The 18,476-nt window shown below is 39.6% G+C and overlaps 1 protein-coding gene across 11 annotated transcripts in view; it reads right to left on the bottom strand.

Moving 5' to 3' along the window:
* The window catches only part of CHD9 (chromodomain helicase DNA binding protein 9), a 285,267-nt gene that overhangs the window by 103,433 nt on the left and 163,358 nt on the right, over positions 1 to 18,476 (bottom strand). For all 11 annotated transcript variants that reach the window (XM_062177146.1, XM_062177144.1, XM_062177142.1 and 8 more), the window contains one exon: positions 172 to 283. In XM_062177146.1, coding sequence (XP_062033130.1) covers positions 172 to 283 — 112 coding nt within the window. The remainder of the gene's footprint in view (positions 1 to 171; positions 284 to 18,476) is intronic.

Below are 18,476 nucleotides of genomic sequence, written 5' to 3'. Positions count from 1 at the left end.
ATGGCAATACTTCCAGGAACATATATTGTAATAATTCTTTCCTATAAATTTCATCATACAATAAGATGCATTTCTACTGCTAAACTACAATATCAATATCCATTAGGTAGTATTATGCTGCCTCAATAACTGTAACAATGTTTCCTTTCTTAGAAAAAATGTAATACTCACTTGAGAATCTTGATCTTTGAATGTATGCTGTGGCATCTGCTCTGAATCAGATATGTCATCTGAAGACTCATTCTTTCTTTTTTGTTTCTTACCCAATGTAATAATGAGCTTGCTGTTTCAAAAGAAAAAGAGTAAACACTAAGAACTCTTTACATTTTTGGTCAAATTAAGATTGCCATAATAAACTTTATTCCATTCTATATAATTTGCATATCCAACCACAGATAATAATTAACTTGAAACCCATAATGACATTTTGAACATTCTGATGGAGCAAATAAAAGCAAATACTATAATTAATGAATCTCTAAGCATAGAAAGGCAGTCAAGTCCTATTTCTTGTTTTTTTAACACTCACAATAACTTTTCATGGAAAAAATTACAGGTTATATAATGATATTTTCTTTAGACCCAATAGTAACTTCTCCCTACTTTAAAAACTTAATTTATGTCAAGGTCTATCTTAGCAATACTGTATGTTCCCAGAGAATGTCATCTATTATTTCTTATATTTCTATAGCATGTATGTATCTTTATGCATGTATATGCCTGTATGTTAATATCTACACATAGACCAGATAAAGATATTTAGAATGATAACAGCGGTCTCAAATTTCTTTATCTGCTTCACCAGATACAGGGACGTGATCTTAAAGTACCATTGTAATCCTAAACTATGGTAATTACTAATCAGCAAAATTTCATTTCAGACATCTATATTCTAAAAATTGAAAACTTCCAAATTATTTTCAGGTATTATAAATATTTTAGAAGGATATCAGAATTCTTCCAACAATTATTTACTAAAGTGGGGGAACTTGGAATTTAAGAGCATGCACTTTGAAATCACACGGCCAAAAACTGAAACCTTGACTCTCCCCCCATTTAACTATCTGTGAGACAATGGGCAAATTACTTTGTTTTTTTAGCCTTAGTTTCTTTGTGTGGAAAATAAATATAATAGCTAACTCCATTGTCAGAATTAAGTGGTCTAATGTATGTTAGCTCTTAGCACAATCTTGACACATACTAATCTCTCAACTAATGATAACTATTTCTAATTACTATATGCCATGCACTTATCAAGATTCTAGAATATGAAGATAAAGGGGTAGCTCCTAACCATAGACTGTGATCACAGCCATAATGCTAAAAGTGGAGGCTGGCACAAAAGAAGATGTGCTTATGTTTACTGCATAGTAAAGGAAATTTTGGAGAAAGTGAAGTTTGAGATAGGAATTGAATGATGAAAAAGAGTATAACAGGTACTAAAAGAGAAGTCAAGGTCCATTCCAGGCAGTTGGATACCAAAGAAGAATAGCATGACAAGAACATACAGAGTATTGTAGGAAAAAGGAGGGGGCTGGGCAACCATAATGCCTAACATGGCATGTGAGGAGTTAACATTTTAGGGCTAGTTTTCATGCTTCACAGGATAGGAATTTAAAAGGAATCAGTCTTATCCATCCAGTGTCAAAAAATATTCAGTGAATAGGCACTGAGATATTTCTGAATGAAAAACTAAGGCAACACTTTAAAAGACTTATCTATTTTTTTGAAAGGCAGAGTTACAGACAGACAGGGAGAGGCAGAAAAGAGAGCTCTTCCATCTCTGGTTCATTCCCCAAATGGTTGCAATAACCAGGGCTGGTCTGGGCTGAAGCCAGGAGCTAGAAGACAGGAGCTTTATCCTGTATGCCATGAGGGTACATGGGCCCAAGCACTTGGGTCATCTTCTACTGCTTTTCCCAGGTGCATTACCAGGGAGCTGGACTGGAAGTGAAGCAGCAGAGATTCGAACCCATATGAGATGCTGGTGCTGCAGGTGGTGACCTAATCTGCCTCATCATAGTTGCTGCCCCTAAAATGCAAGAATTTTAAACAATGGAGCAATGTGACTAGAAGGAAGTGAAATACAAGGCAGGGAAACCAGGGACAAAGCAAATGAGAATTAGGTTAGAGACAAAAGAGGCAGTCTCCAGCCATGGCAATGTGGATGAAGAGGTAAAGAAAGATAACAGTTTTTTGAAATTGTGGAAGCAGAACCAATAGAACGTGGTTATTGACTAGATGACCAGATGTAAGGCAAGAAAAAGTTACAGAATAATTTATTCCCGTATTACTCTTGGGATAATGATAATACTTAGTATCTACCTGTGTTATTCTGAATGTGTGCAGAAAGTAAGAATAAAATGTGTATATTTTCTCTGATTTCTGGGTTCCAACATAAGTCATATAGGGCTTATGTTGGAACCCGGAAATCAGAGGAAATAGAAAAAGATATTCTGAAACAACTTTAAGGATCCAAAAGTAGTTCCCTCCATTCCCTCTCATCAGTTTCTCCATTTCCTCCCTCTTTGAGTCCTATTTCCAAAAATAACACTCTCCCTTAAGGACATTATCTACTATTAGAGATTTATTTACTTATGATCTTGTTCTTCCTCATTCTTATCTTTTCAGTAGTTCTCAGAAGTCATTTCAGTCTCAGTAATTTTGTATTCATAACTTTCATTTATTCACTGTTTACATGAATCAACCTTTGACTTTCTTTATATGCATTCTCTTACACAACTCTGAGAAGCAGTATCATTATTATTATTATTTTTTGACAGGCAGAGTGGACAGTGAGAGAGAGAGAGAGAGAGAGAAAGGTCTTCCTTTGCCGTTGGTTCACCCTCCAATGGCCGCCGCGGTTGGCGTGCTGTGGCCGGCGCACCGCGCTGAGCGGATGGCAGGAACCAGGTGCTTCTCCTGGTCTCCCATGGGGTGCAGGGCCCAAGCACTTGGGCCATCCTCCACTGCACTCCCTGGCCACAGCAGAGAGCTGGCCTGGAAGAGGGGCAACCGGGACAGGATCAGTGCCCCGACCGGGACTAGAACCCGGTATGCCGGCGCCGCAAGGCAGAGGATTAGCCTATTGAGCCGCGGCCCCGGCCAGCAGTATCATTATTTTATAAAGAGAGGAAATTTTGGCTTACAGATATTGAGTAACTTCCTAAAGTCACACAGATAATAAGAACAGACAGAAATTAAGTATGCCTCACTTCAAAGCATGGACTCCTAATGTCTAAGGCCACAACAGTTTTTCAAATGACAAATTCAATAGAAAAATTTAAAGTCTTATCCATCAATATGTGACAACTATTTCCTATTCATGCAGCTTTGGCTCCATGACACAATAATATTCTAGAGCTCATTAATTTTCCTCTCACTAAACTGTGATTCCTTTTACTCCATCTTTTCCTTGAATGTTGATTTCATCAGGATCCAGTCTTTCACAATTCTTCAGCCAGCCCCCTTAAGAACTTTGGTGTTTAGGGCTGGTGCTGTGGTGCAGTGGGTTAAAACCCCAGCCTGCAGCTCTGGCATCCCATGTGGCTGCTCTACTTCCAGTCCAAATCTCTGCTATGGCCTGGGAAAACAGTAGAGGATGGCCCAAGTGCTTGGGCCCTGCACCCACGTTGGGGACCCAGAAGAAGCTCCTGGCTTTGGATCAGCTCAGCTCTGGCCATTGCAGTCATTTGGGGAGTGAACCAGCGGAATGTAAGACCTCTCTCTCTCTGGCTCTACCTCTCTCTGTAACTCTTCCAAATAAATAAAATAATTCTTAAAAAAAAAAACTTTGGTGTTTATCAAAGTTCTATTTTCAGTCTTCTTATCTTTTTAAATACTGTACCCAGGAGATTTACTATAATCTACAGTCATGTACCACACAATGATTTCTCAATGATGGACCACATATATGACAATATTCCCATAAGATTATAATGAAGCTGAAAAATTCTTATTTCCTAGTGACATCTTAGTCAGTCATAGTACAACACATTGCTCACATGTTTGTAGAGATGTTGGTATAAACAAACCTACTACTGTGCTTACAGATGTACAAAAACTTAGTACAGTTATGCATAATATATAATACTTGATAATAAGCAACTGTTACTGTTTCTGTATTTACTGCATTATACTTTTTACTGTTAGAGTGTACCCCTTCTATGCATAAAAAAAAGTTTACTGTAACACTATACCATGTTGGGGGCGCTGGGTTGTAGCAGGTAAAGCCACCGCCTGCAGTGCTGGCATCCCACATGGGCACGGGTTTGAGTCCCAGCTGCTCCACTTTTGATCCAGTTCTCTGCTATGGCCTAGACAAGCAGTGGAAAATGGCCCAAATCTTTGGGCTCCTGCACCTAAGTGGGAGATCTGAAAAAACCTGGCTCCTGGCTTTGGATCTGTGCAGCTCTGGCTGTTGCAGCCAACTGGGGAATGAACCAGCGAATGGAAGACCTCTCTCTCTCTCTGCACCCGTGTGGGAGGCCAGGAAGAAGCTCCTAGCTCCTGGCTTTGGATCTGCCCAGCCCCGCCCATTGTGGCTATTTGGGGGAGTGAACCAGTAGATAAAAGACCTCTCTCTCTCTCTGCCTCTGACTCTCTGTATCTCTGCCTTTCAAATAAATAGATAAATCTTTAAAACAAAAAACAATACCATGCTACATCAGCAGCAACTTCATACATCTTATGTTTACTGTCTCTTGACTGCATCAGAGTTCAGTGACTCATCTATGGCACCTAGGTTTGTGTGAAGTACTCTCCGTGATGTTCACACAATGACAAGATTGCCTAACAATGCATTCAGAACGCATTTCCATCTTTAAGCAACCCAGGACTGTATTCTTAACATCTACCTAAAAGTTGAAGATTCTCAAATTTCTTATTTCTAGGTTCTAATCCCCAAGCGTCAGACTCATAGGTCAGGACTTCACAAGGTTCATGGAAAAGTGGTTTTAAAAGTTAACTTTGTTTTGATGCCAATACTTTTTGAAATCCATGCATAGTTTTTTTTTTTCACATTACACATTTTTTATTATATTTTGAAGTTTGAAGATATCCTCCAAATAATTAACTGCTTATGAGACAAATCCATGTGGATATTTCACAGATAACACTATCTCAAAATGACCCCAAATTTAATCCCTTATGTTCTGTAAAGCTAACAGTACAAAAGTACATTAATATTAAAATACAATGTAAATTCAGAATAGCACACACACACAAGACTATAGCTCAAAAAATTTTCTCAAATTGAAAATACTTGTTACCAGCTTCCAGACCAAGAAACAAGACATTATTGGTTTCTCAGAAATTCATCTCTCATGTGTGTTCCATTGACAACCTCCTGAGGATACCCATTAACCTGTCTGTGATAAAGCACTTCTATAGACGACTTTTCTCTTTGCATTCTAAAAGATTTATTTCAAAGGCAGAGAGAGAGAGAGAGACAGAAAGAGACAGAGAGAGAGAGAGAGAGAGAATATCTTACATCCACTGGTTCACCCCCCAAATGTCCACAACAGCCAGGGTTGGGCCAGGCCAAAGCCAGGGGCCAGAAATCCATCTGGGTCTCCCCGCGGGTGGCAGGAACCCAAGCATTTGGGCCATCAATGGCTATCTTCCCAGGTGCATTAGTAGGAAGCTGAAAGGGAACTGGATGATCCAGGACTCAATGGGGCACCCTGATACAAGATGTGGCCGCCGACAGTCCCAAGCTACAGCTTAACCCACTGCACCATAATGCCTATCCCTTATAGATGATGTTCAATGGCAAAGCCTGGGACAATAGTATCTAAAATTAGATAGTATAAATATCTACTTGATACTCTGTCACATTTGATATCCATCTCCAACCCTAAATGAATAGACAGGTTTGTAGATAAGAATAAATTAGTAAAATTAGAGTTTTGGTGCTTAAATATTTTTTCTATGAAATGCAAATAAAGGCTTGTTAACATTCTTTAATATATTGTTTAAAAAGGTATTTTCTCAATGTTTGGTAGCCTAAATAAATTATGTGAAATATACTCTGATACAGTATCTACATGGTTACTTCAAAATTCAAATTTCACTGAATAAAAAAATTTAACAAAATGAGGGAAACAGACATTTAAATATTTTTCCAAGTTTACAAGTGAGTGTGCAGCACTTATGCTGTTCTTTGTAGTACTATATGGGGATTAAAGGAAGATTCTTTAAGGACAAACGATGAAGCTGCTTAAACGCTTTTATAATAAATATTACCTAGAAAATAAATACTAATTAGTAAGCACTACCTAATAGATAAAAATGATTCCCATATGTTTTAGATAAGCCTCTGTTATATTATTGGAAGAATTTACTTAAAAACAAAAACAGGAATGTTTATTTTCCATATGTTGTTTTTATTTCAAAATTTTTTCTGTGCTCCTAAAATACCACCTTATTTCACAAATTTATTAACCATTTCACAACCTAATAAATCTTATTCAAATTATAATTTAGCAGGAGTCATTTCAGATATTATAATTTCCTACTAAACCACTCTAAATCCAAAATATTTCTGTTTAAAAAGGGTATTTTTCTGCTGTACATTTCAGGAGCTGACATTGTAGCACTGAAGGTTAAGCCTCCACTGCAGTGCCAGCATCTCATATGAGTAGGTTCCAGTCCCGGCTGCTCCATTTCCAATCCAGCTCCCTGCTAATGCGTCTGGGAAAGCAGTGGAAGATGGCCTAGCCATTGCAGCAATTTGGGAAGTCTACAAGCAGATGGAAGATCTCTCTCTCACTCTCTGTATCTCTGCTTTTAAAATAAATAAATCTTTAAAAAAAGGGGAGGGGGTACATTTCCATGACAAGACAGAAGTTGATTTAAAAAAATTTTTTTCTGGCCAGAATCCAATTCAGGTTCCAATTTAACTTGTAAGAGGTATTTTAGATACTTATGTAGTCCTTTCCTACTAAATCTTTCTAAGCCTATAATGTTTCCAAGTCCAAAATGTTTCTGTTTAAAAACAGCACATTTACAAGACATGAAAAAAGCTGATTCTGAAATTTATTTTCTGCCAGGATCCAGTTCAGGTTCTCATTGACACTGTAGGAAGTACTGTAGGTCCTTACATAGCAATTTCCTCTAAACAGAATCTTTCCTCCAGTCCAGAATGTTTCTGTTTGAAAAGCACACCATTTCCAATGACAAGTCAATTCTGAAACTTGAAGTCATTCTTGATAATTCCGAATTTTTAATAAAAAAGTATACACAATTTAAAAGTTTCAAAATAAGGATTGCTTAAGTGGAACACTGATTGGAAACTATGAAATCCTATCAGTGTATATTATATATTCTAAAATATGTAGAACAAGCATCATCAAAAAGGTGCCTGTTTAAAAAACAGATTCCTCATGAGGAAAAATGAGACAAACTCAAATTGATGGACATAATTCAAAATAACAGGCCATTGTACTTCCATGTTGAAAATGTCATGAAAAAATAATTCAGAAATTATCTCAATCTGAAAGAAATTAAGAAGGTATGATGACAAAATGAAATGTGGGAACCTAAGTTGGATCCTGTCCTACATCCCCACAAAAAAACAAAGTTTTCAGTAAGTCTGCAGATTAGTTAATATGATTGTATAAATGTTATATGGTTAAATCAGATTTTTTAAAAGATTTATTTATTTATTTGAAAGTCAGAGTTACACAGAGAGAGGAGAGCCAGAGAGAGAGAGAGAGAGGTCTTCCATCCGATGGTTCACTCCCCAATTGGCCGCAACGGCCGGAACTGAGCCGATCCGAAGCCAGGAGCCAGGAGCTTCTTCCTTCCCAGTTTCCTATGCAGGTGCAGGGGCCCAAGGACTTGAGGCATCTTGCACTGCTTTCCCAGGCCATAGCACAGAGCCAGATCGGAAGTGGAGCAGCCAGGTCTCGAACCAGCACCCATATGGGATTCTGGAGCTTCAGGCCAGGGCGTTAACCCACTGTGCCACAGCGCAGGCCCCATATCAGATGTTAATATTTGAGGAAGCTGGAAGAAGAGCTAAAGACACTTCTGTCCTAAAGTTATTAAAAACCAAACAATAACCTAGATTTGTGAGTTCCAATTCCAGGATTCTGATCTAGCAAATGGGACTCCAATAAGGCTTTAAAAATACTCCTCCAAAGGCCAGGCGTTGTCAAATAACTGGGATAAGCTGTCATCTTTGACACTGACATCCCACACAAGTGTCAGTATGTGTCCCAACTGCTCCACTTCTTTTTTTGTTGCTGCTCTTAAGATTTTTAGTTATTTATTTGAGAGGTAGAGTTATGGACAGAGGGAATGAGAGACAGAGAAAGGTCTTCCATCTGCTGGTTCACTCCGCAAATGGCCTCAACAGCAGAAGGTGGGCCAAGCCAAAGCCAGGAGCTTCTTACAGGTCTCCTATGTGGGTTTAGGAGTCTAAGGACTTGGGCCATCCTCTACTGCTTTCCCAGGCCATAGCAGAGAGTTGGATCAGGAGTGGAGCAGCCAGAACTCCAACTGGCACCCATATGGGATACTGCCACTGTAGGTGGTGGTCCTACCCGCTAATCCACTGCGCCAGTTCCAGCCGCTGCTCCACTTCTGACTCAGCTCCTTGCTTATGGCCTGGGAAAGCAGTGGATGGCCGAAATGCCTGGACCTCTGCCACCCATGTGGGAGACTCAGGTGAAGTTCTGTTTCCTGGCTTTGGCTGGGTCCAGCACTGACTGTTGCTGCCACCTGGGAAGTGATGGGAACCAGCAGATGAAAGATCTCTCTCTCTGTTATTCTGGCTTTCAAATCAATCAATCTACCTTAAAAAAAAAAAAAATCCCCCAAGAGTTCTGATACTCCACTAGGTTTGAGAATCATGGGCTTACAAAATAACACTACAGAAAACACCAGAAAAAATATCCATGGGGGCAGGTGTTTGGCCTAGCAGTTAAGACACTTGCATCCCATAATGGAGTGCCTGGGTTCTACTCATGGCCTCAACTCATGATTCCAGCTTCCTGCTACTTGTAGATCCTAGAAGCCAGCTGTGATGGCTCAAGTGGTTGGGTCCCTCCCACCCACTGAATTCCTAGCTCCAGGGCATTTGGGTAGTGAACTGGCAGATCAATGCTCTCACTGTTTATCTGTTTTTCTCTTCCTCTCAAATAAACGAATGGAACAAAAAATTTTTTTTAAAGATTCCAGATTATTAAACTATTTTATATTTGTAAGATGATTAATATTTCAAAGTATCTTTAATCATGATATCTCAGTTGATTCTGAGAAAATTCTAAACTAGGTATGGTCCCACGATACCAATAGGGGAAAGTTTAGCCCTGAAATATCAAGCACAAACCCAAAGTAACAAATCTAATACCAGACAAGGAAGGTCTTAAATTCTAGATAATCAAGGGCATTCATTGTGGCACCCAGGCTAAGCCACTGCTTGGGACACTCACATCCCATGTCAAGTGTCATTTGGAGTTCTTTTGCTCTGCTTCTGATCCAGCTTCTTGATGATACATCCTGGGAGTTACTGGATGGCAAACCAAGTACTTGTGCCCCTGCCACCCATGTGTGAAACCGGGATGGAGTTCTGAGCTCTTGACCTCAGACTGGGTTGGCCCTGGCTACTGTAGGCATTTGGGGACAGAACCAGCACATGGAACATCTCTTGTCTCTCTCTCTGTCACTTTGTCTTTCAAGTAGATGAAAATATACATTTTTATAATCCTAGGTTACGATTCCAACATATTTTACTGATTTTAAAATAACACATAGACTTCAACTAGTCAATAAATATTTAATAACAATAGAGCTTAATGAATAAAGAAATGAGAAAATATATTTTAAAATAAATTATTAAGGTTAAAAGTTATCTGGGGCCGGTGCTGTGGCGCAGTGGGTTGATGCCCTGGCCTGAAGTGCCAGCATCCCATATGGACACTAGTTCAAGACCTAGCTGCTCCACTTCCTGTCCAGCTCTCTGCTATGGCCTGAGAAAGCAGGAGAAGATGGCCCAAATCCTTGGGCCCCTGCACCTGCATAGGAAACTGGGAAGAACCTCCTGGCTCCTGGCTTTGGATCAGCACAAGTCCGGCCGTTGTGGCCATCTGGGGAGTGAACCATCAGATGGAAAATCTCTCTCTCTCTGGCTCTCCTCTTTCTGTGTAACTCTGACTTTCAAATAAATAAAGTAAATCTTTTAAAAAAAGGTTAAAAGTTATCTAACAACCAGAAATCTCTATTGCCTAGACAATGACCACAGTCAGCCTCAAGAAGTATATGAAGAAAATAAGATGTTTTAGAAGTATAGGGGCCAGTGTTGCAGCAAAGCAGGTTAAATTGCCATCTTTGATGCTGACATTCCATACAGAAGCACCAGTTCCAGTACTGGCTGCTCCGCTTGTGATCCAGCTCCCTGTTAATGCACCTGGGAAGGCAGCAGAAGATGGTCCAAGTACTTAGGTCCCTGCCTCCCATGGGAGACCCAGATAAAACTCTGGCACTGTGACCGTTTGGGGGAGTGAAGAGGGGGTAGAAGATCTCTCTCTGTCTCTGTAATTCTGCCTTTCAAATAAATACATAAATCTTAATTAAAAAATAAAAATAAAAGCAGAAAGGCCAGCACTGCAGTGCAGTAGATTAAGCTGCTGCCTGCTCTGCCAGCATCCTATACTGGAGCACCAGATAAACCCCTGGCTGCTCTGCTTGATGTCCAGCTCCCTCCAAATGCACCTGGGAAAGGCGGGGGAAGAGGCCCAAGTGTTTGGGCCCCTGCCACCCACACAGGAGGCTAGAATGGAGTTCCTGGTTCCTAATTTTGCCTTGGCCTAGCCCTGGCCTCTGCAGACATTTGGGGAGTGAACCAGAATATGGAAACTCTATCTTTCAAAAAAAATAAATAAACTTAAAAAAAAAAGTAGAAAAACAGAATCAGTTAAGCACACTAGCCAATTGTCACAGGACATTCTGTTTTTCTCTCATGGACTATAGGGGTCACTGTATTTAGTCTAAAACAAAATTTTGGGGTAGGCATTTGGCCTAAAGTTAAAGACACCAATTAGGTATTTTGGATCAGAATGTCCTGCTGATGTGTGCTCTGGGAGGCAGTGGGTGACAGCTCAGGTAGTAGGGTCTCTGCTGCCCATGCAGGAGAACCAGGTTGAATTCTTGTTTCAGGGCATGGGTCTGGCCTGGCCCCAGTCATCGTGGGCATATGATGGCTAAGCCAGCAGATGGGAGCTCTAGATCTCTCTGCCTTTCAAACAAATGGAAAATTTTTAAATAAAATTTCCCTGCAAGTAAAAATAAAATATTATTATAAATATATTCTACCAAGACAATAACAGTTTTCTATCATAAGGATAAATATCCCCAAAAGTAAAGTGACAAATACCGAATATGTTAATAAAAACAATACAAAATTGGTTTTAAAAAGATGTTATCAATGTTAGCAAACTGCAGCAGCAGATATTCAGGCCAGCAGATAAGCTAAATATCAAAACATGGGTTTTTTTCTGACATTAAAGGACAATTTCAAACTAAGACCTAAATTTGAAATGTTAATTCATTTGATAAGTGCAGGCACTAGCAAACCACAGTGTTTATACTTGACATGTCTATATTTGATTTTCAGATGTAATTTATGCACTCATCTAAATCCTACCCACATGTTATTAGTAGATACTGTGTAACAAGCTGCGTTCTACACTGTGTCAATCTGTAATTGCCCCCTGTTGATTCTCTCATTGCAATAATTGGACAATGAATCTTACCCAATTAGTCCATTTGTTGTAATTAACACACCCAATTCATCAAAAGTGAAGAGGCAAAATTCTATTATTTTTTCTTTACAAGTCAAGCAAAATATACTGAAGCTATTTTAAAGTAAACAAACTTTTTTGTTGTTGTTTATAAACATTTAACTCAATGAAACCCCTCAGGTTTAAAGTTCAGCTCAAGATTTCCTATTAGGCCTGCACTGTGCACAGAGGGTTAAAGCCCTGGCCTAAGGCCAGCGCCGTGGCTCAACAGGCTAATCCTCTGCCTTGCTGCACCGGCACACCGGGTTCTAGTCCCGGTCGGGGCGCCGGTTCTGTCCCGGTTGCCCCTCTACCAGGCCAGCTCTCTGCTATGGCCCGGGAAGGCAGTGGAGGGTGGCCCAAGTGCTGGGGCCCTGCACCCCATGAGAGACCAGGATAAGCACCTGGCTCCTGGCTTCGGATCAGCGCGGTGTGCTGGCCGTGGCGGCCATTGGAGGGTGAACCAATGGCAAAGGAAGACCTTTCTCTCTGTTTCTCTCTCTCTCACTGTCCACTCTGTCAAAAAAATAAATAAAAATAAATAAATAAATAAATAAAAACAAACAAACAAAAAAAGCCCTGGCCTGAAGCGCCAGCATCCCATATGGGTGCTGGTTCTAGTCCGGATGCTCCTCTTCAGACCAGCTCTCTGCTGTGGCCTGGGAAAGCAGTAGAAGATGGCCCAAATCCTTAGGACCCTGCACCCACATGGGAGACCCGGAAGAAGCTCCTGGCTCCTGGCTACGGATTAGCACAACTCTGGTCCTTGTGGCCATCTGGGGGAGTGAACCAGCAAATGGAAGACCTCTCTCTCTGTCTCTACCTCTCTCTGTAACTCTTTCAAATAAATAAAATAAAAAATTTTTTTAAAAAAGATTTCCTATTAAACCTATCTTGGGGAAAGTGATCAAGTTTGTCCCTTCTTTTAAATAAAACTATAAATCTGAAATATTTGCCAATAACATTGAGTTTTTGGTAAACTGGACTATTATTTCCTATTTAAAGTTGCACTCATTTTTTCCAAAAGGAGGAATAAAAAACACTAAGTTGTTTCATATAAATAATCACTAATAATCCAAGTATTAGATAAGTATTAGTCAATATATTTATGAGTTCAGTCTAATATTATTTCTTAAAAGATATATATTTTTCATATACTAACAGCTCTGCTATCAGGATTCATTTAATAACATGCAACAATTTTGACTGATAATAACTGTGTGTTTTACAATCAATGACATTTTAGATTCAGTAAAATGTGGTAGGTACATCATTTTGCTAATAAATCTTACTAGTTTCATGTAAAGGTATAATTCTTTTTTTAAAAAAATTATTTATTTATTTGAGAGGTAGAGTTACAGACAGAGGGAGAGACTGGAAGAAAGAAAGGTCTTCCATCCACTGGTTCACTCTCCAAATGACTGCATTGGCCAGAGCTTGGCCGATCTGAAGCCAAGAGCTAGAAGCATCTTCTGGGTCTCCCAGATGGGTACAGGGGCCCAAGCACTTAAGCCATTTTCTACTTCTTTCCCAGGCCATAGCAGAGAGCTGGATCAGAAGAGGAGCAGCCAGGACTTGAATTGGTGCCCAAATGGGATGCTGGCACCAAAGGCAGAAACTTAGCCTACTATGCCACAGCGCAGGCCCCAAGGTATAATTTTTAAAAATGGAAATTTAAGTTATTATTCAAAAATAATATATAGATCTACTCTTTCTATGAATGAGAATGTTTCGGATTTCCACTGAGCTTTATAATTTAGATGTTAAGTGGAAAAATTAGTAAAACATTTTATCTGCTTGGCTTTAAAAATTATAGAATTTATATATAGAATACTAATGGTGTATGATTAATAATAAATTTATACTATTCATTTATCACCTCTTTTTAAAAAAAATTTGAGAACAGAGACACACAGAGAGAAATAGAGACAAAGTGAGAGCTCCTATTAGTGAGTTCACTCCCCAAATGTCTGCAAAGGCTGGATCTGAGACAAGGTGAAGTCAGGAGACAGGGACATGTTATTCAACATGGGTGACAGGGGTCCAACTACTTGAGCCATCACTGCTGTCTTGGTGCACATTAGTAGGAAGCTGGAAGTGGGAACGGAGCTGGGATTCAGTACCTAGGCACTCTGATATGGGATATAAGCATCTTAATCACCAAGACAATGGCCAGTCTCTACAACTGTCTTGTTATGTAACGAGAAACAATTATTAATTAATGTGTTTATATTTTATTCAAGTATGACTTTGAAAAATTTGCAATTAGGGGCCATATGTCGCTTTATTTATATGTACTATAAAGTGAACATTTCTGATGATTTATTTTTTATTTAGATTTTGTTCTATAGATGGAAATATTTCTCTAAAGACATACATGTAGGGCAGGCATTCTGCACAGCAATTAAGATTGAGTCCTCATAGAATGGCAGATGTCCTAAACAGCACTCTGGCCTCAGAATCAGCCCTTAAGGCATTCGGATCTGACTGAAGAGCCCATGAGAGTATTTTAGGCATGGAAAGCCAAGACACTCTGGGGAAAAAAAAAAAAAAAAAGACCTAAATGAAAGATCTCTGCGAGTGAGATCCCAGTGGAAAGAACGGGGCCATCAAAGAAGGAGGTACCTTTCTCTGAAGGGAGGAGAGAACTTCCACTTTGACTAGGACCCTGTTGGAATAAGATCGAAGATGGCGAACCCAAAAGGCTTCCATAGCCTTGGCAACTCATGACTAGACCCTAGGGAGATTACTGACGCCATAAACAAGAGTGTCAAATTGTTAAGTCAACAACAGGAGTCACTGTGTACTTACTTCTCATGTGGGATCTGTCCTTAATGTGTTGTCCAATGTGAAGTAATGCTATAACTAGTACTGAAACAGTATTTTTATACTTTGTGTTTCTGTGTGGGTGCAAACTGATGAAATTTTAATATACACTGAATTGATCTTCTATATATAAAGATAATTGAAAATTAATCTTGATGTGAATGGAATGGGAGAGGGAATGGGAGATCAGAGGGGTGTGAGTGGAAGGGAAGTTATGGGGGGTAGGGGGGAAGCCATTTGTAATCCATAAACTGTACTTTGGAAATTTATATTTACTTAAAAAAAAAAAAAGAAAGAAAAAAAAGAATGAGTCCTGGCTACTCTCAATTCCAGTTTGCTGCTAATGTGTACTCAAGGAGGCAGCAGTGATGGAAAAAGCAGTTGGATACCTACCATCTACATGGGAGACTGGAATGAGTCTCCAGTTCCTGGCTTTGGCCTACTCCAGCCTCAACTGTTGTAGATATTTGGTAAGTGAACTGGCAGATGAGAGTTCTCTGTCTTTCAAACAAGTAAAAATTTTTATTTATTTATTTATTTGATAGGTAGAGTTACAGATAGAGAGAGAGACAGAGAGAAAGGTCTCCCATCTGATGGTTCACCCCCAAATGGCCGCTATGGCTGGAGCTACACTGATCTGAAGCCAGGAGTCAGGTGCCTCTTCCTGGTCTCCCATGCGGGTGCAAGGGCCCAAGCACTTGAGCCATCCTCCACTGCCTTCCCGGGCCACACCAGAGAACTGGACTGGAAGAGGAGCAACTGAGACTAGAACCCGGTGCCTATATGGAATGCTGGCGCCATAGGTGGAGAACAAACCCAGTGCACCACGGTGCCAGCCCCAAACAAGTAAAATTATTAAAAAAGACATAAATACGAGTACAAGTTAGTTTTACTAAAAATATACATATTCATGACTATGTATGAACATGGTAAGTAATTTTAAGATATTATTTTCTTTCTTCCTTCTTGGGAGTTCAAAAGACTATAGCAAATAAAAGCAGAATTCTGAGATCTAAGTGTTTTCTTCATAACATACTTAAAGTTATTTTCTACTTTTTTTTTTTTTTTTTAATTTTTGACAGGCAGAGTAGACAGTAGAGGGAGACAGAGAGAAAGGTCTTCCTTTTTGCCGTTGGTTCACCCTCCAATGGCCGCCGCGGTAGGCGCGCTGCAGCCGGCGCACCGCGCTGTTCCGATGGCAGGAGCCAGATGCTTCTCCTGGTCTCCCATGGGGTGCAGGGCCCAAGCACTTGGGCCATCCTCCACTGCACTCCCTGGCCACAGCAGAGAGCTGGCCTGGAAGAGGGGCAACCGGGACAGGATTGGCGCCCCGACCGGGACTAGAACCCAGTGTGCTGGCACCACAAGGCGGAGGATTAGCCTAGTGAGCCGCGGCGCCGGCCTCTACTGGGTTTTGATGAATGTCTCCAAATTTAGATATTTTCTGTTGTAACTATAAAGGAAAGTTACTTCTTGGATTTGATAACGAGGATAATTATGAGTAATACAAAAAAGGAGAGTTTTAAGTTGTTTTTTTTTTAATTTTTTTAAGATTTCACTTATCTAAAATGCAGAGTTACAGACAGGAGAGATTTTTCTCTCTTCTGTTTCACTCCCAAAATGGCTGCAACAGCCAGGACCAAACCAGGTTGAAGCCAAGAGCCTGGAACTCTAACCAGGTCTCCCATATGGGTAGCAGGGACCCAGGTTCTCGGGTCATCAGCCAATGCTTTTCCAGGTACACTTAGCTGGATTGAGAGTGGAGAAGCCAGGACTGAAACTGGTGCTCATATGGGATGCTGGTGTTGCAGGTGGTAGTTTAACCCACAGTGCCACATGCTGGTCCCCTAGAAGAGTTTAATTTCAAAAGGCTAAAACTGATTAATTTTATTGGACTATGAGAACATTTTAAAATAACAAAAGCATAACTTTATGTCTGTCAGATAATCTATAAAACAAAGAAGTAAATTCAAACTGACAACATGGAAACATAAAGCTCAAAGTTATAAAGCATAAAGTTAAAACTGTTTCAGTCAAATCATGTGAAGTTCTAATACATAATCTAAATAACCAAACTAAGTCATAAGAACATTTTGGGGTCTTGGAATGAATTTTATTAATTAACTTTAGAGTCTAACTCACTAATATCATTAATTATGTCTCTGCAGTTTTATGAACAGATTAGTTTGCCATTTCTGTTTTCAATTTAACAAATCAAATTCAACCATTTGGTATCATTCAATGTTCAATCTTCTTTCCATTCATTCATTTCATAAAATTCATTCCATTCCATTAATGGAGTATCTATTATATACCTATTATTACTTAAGGAAAACCTGTCGTTCTATGTGAAAAGTAGTTTTTAAGCACCTGACCAGCAAGATTATGAAAAATGTCAAAGCAGAAAAAGGTTTGCTTCTAATTCTACCTCACACTTCACTGTCACTCCCATTTCAACTTTTTCACGTAACTATGGGCAACTCTCTCAAATTCCATGCACATTTCAAACAAAATTTATTTATCTTAAATGCTCTCTTAGATAACCTGATAAGCAGAGGTATGCTTGTGTGAAAATAGTTAATAGTGTCACTAGTCTATTATCTGCCTTAGTAAGTTAACACTTTTTCTCTTTTATTGGACTTTCAAACTGATCTTAATAGAAACACAGTCTTAATAGAAAGAGAAACCTGGGTAGCTGGATGAGTTTAGGCTTGAAGATAAGAACTCACTTCACCAGGAGATAAGCACTATCATCATTCCCATTTTACAAATGAGGAATCTTGAGTTGGGAGGTTCAGCACCTCTCCAGGGTTACACTACATATAAGTGATAGAACTGGCATTTGAATAAATGCAACTGCCTCCAAAGCCATAGACTTTAACTACATTATTGTACTGTCTAGCCAGTCTAACTCAGAGAATTGTTATAAAAGTTAGACTATATGATAGTGCTCTATTTCTTGCATTGAAAAACAACATGGGAAGTGGGATACACAGCAGACTCATAGGATGGCAGATGTCCTAAACAACACTCTGGCCTCAGAATCAGCCCTCAAGGCATTCAGATCTGGCTGAAGAGCCCATGAGAGTATAGCAGGCATGGAAAGCCAAGATATCATGGAAAAAAAAAAAAAGACCTAAATGAATGATCTCTGTGAGTGAGATCCCAGTGGAAAGAACGGGGCCATCAAAGAAGGAGGTACCCTTCTCCGAAGGGAGGAGAGAACTTCCACTTTGATTATGACCCTATCGGAATAAGACCAAAGTCAGCGAACTCTAAAGGCTTCCATAGCCCTGGCAACTCATGACTAGAGCCTAGGGAGATTACTGACGCCATGAACAGGAGTGTCAAATTGTTAAATCAGCAACAGGAGTCACTGTGTACTTACACCCCATGTGGGATCTGTCCCTAATGTGTCGTCTAAAGCAAAGTGATGCTATAACTAGTACTGAAACAGTATTTTTATACTTTGCGTTTCTGTGTGGGCACAAACTGATGAGGTCTTTACTAATTATATACTGAATTGATCTTCTGTATATAAAGAGAATTGGAAATGAAAAAAAAAAAAAACAACCTGGTGTTAAAATGGAAATGGCATAGAAAATTAATTAATTTGAAAAAAAAATTGTGTAGGATCTCTGTCTTTAATGTGCTGTACATTGCTATTTGGTGCTATAATTGGTAATCCAATGGTAGTTTTTTCACTTTGTGTTGCTATATGGGCAAAATGTTGAAATCTTTACCTAATATATACTAAACTGATCTTCTGTATACAAAGAGAATTGAAAATGAATCTTTACATGAATGGAAGGGGAAAGGGAGCGGGAAGGGGGAGGATTGCGGGCGGGAGGGAAGTTATGGGAG

Source organism: Lepus europaeus, chromosome 19 (assembly GCF_033115175.1).
Source record: "Lepus europaeus isolate LE1 chromosome 19, mLepTim1.pri, whole genome shotgun sequence".
NCBI classification, from domain to species: Eukaryota; Metazoa; Chordata; class Mammalia; order Lagomorpha; family Leporidae; genus Lepus; species Lepus europaeus.
Note: the sequence above shows the minus strand (reverse complement) of the source record. Positions and strands in the feature narration are given on the sequence as shown.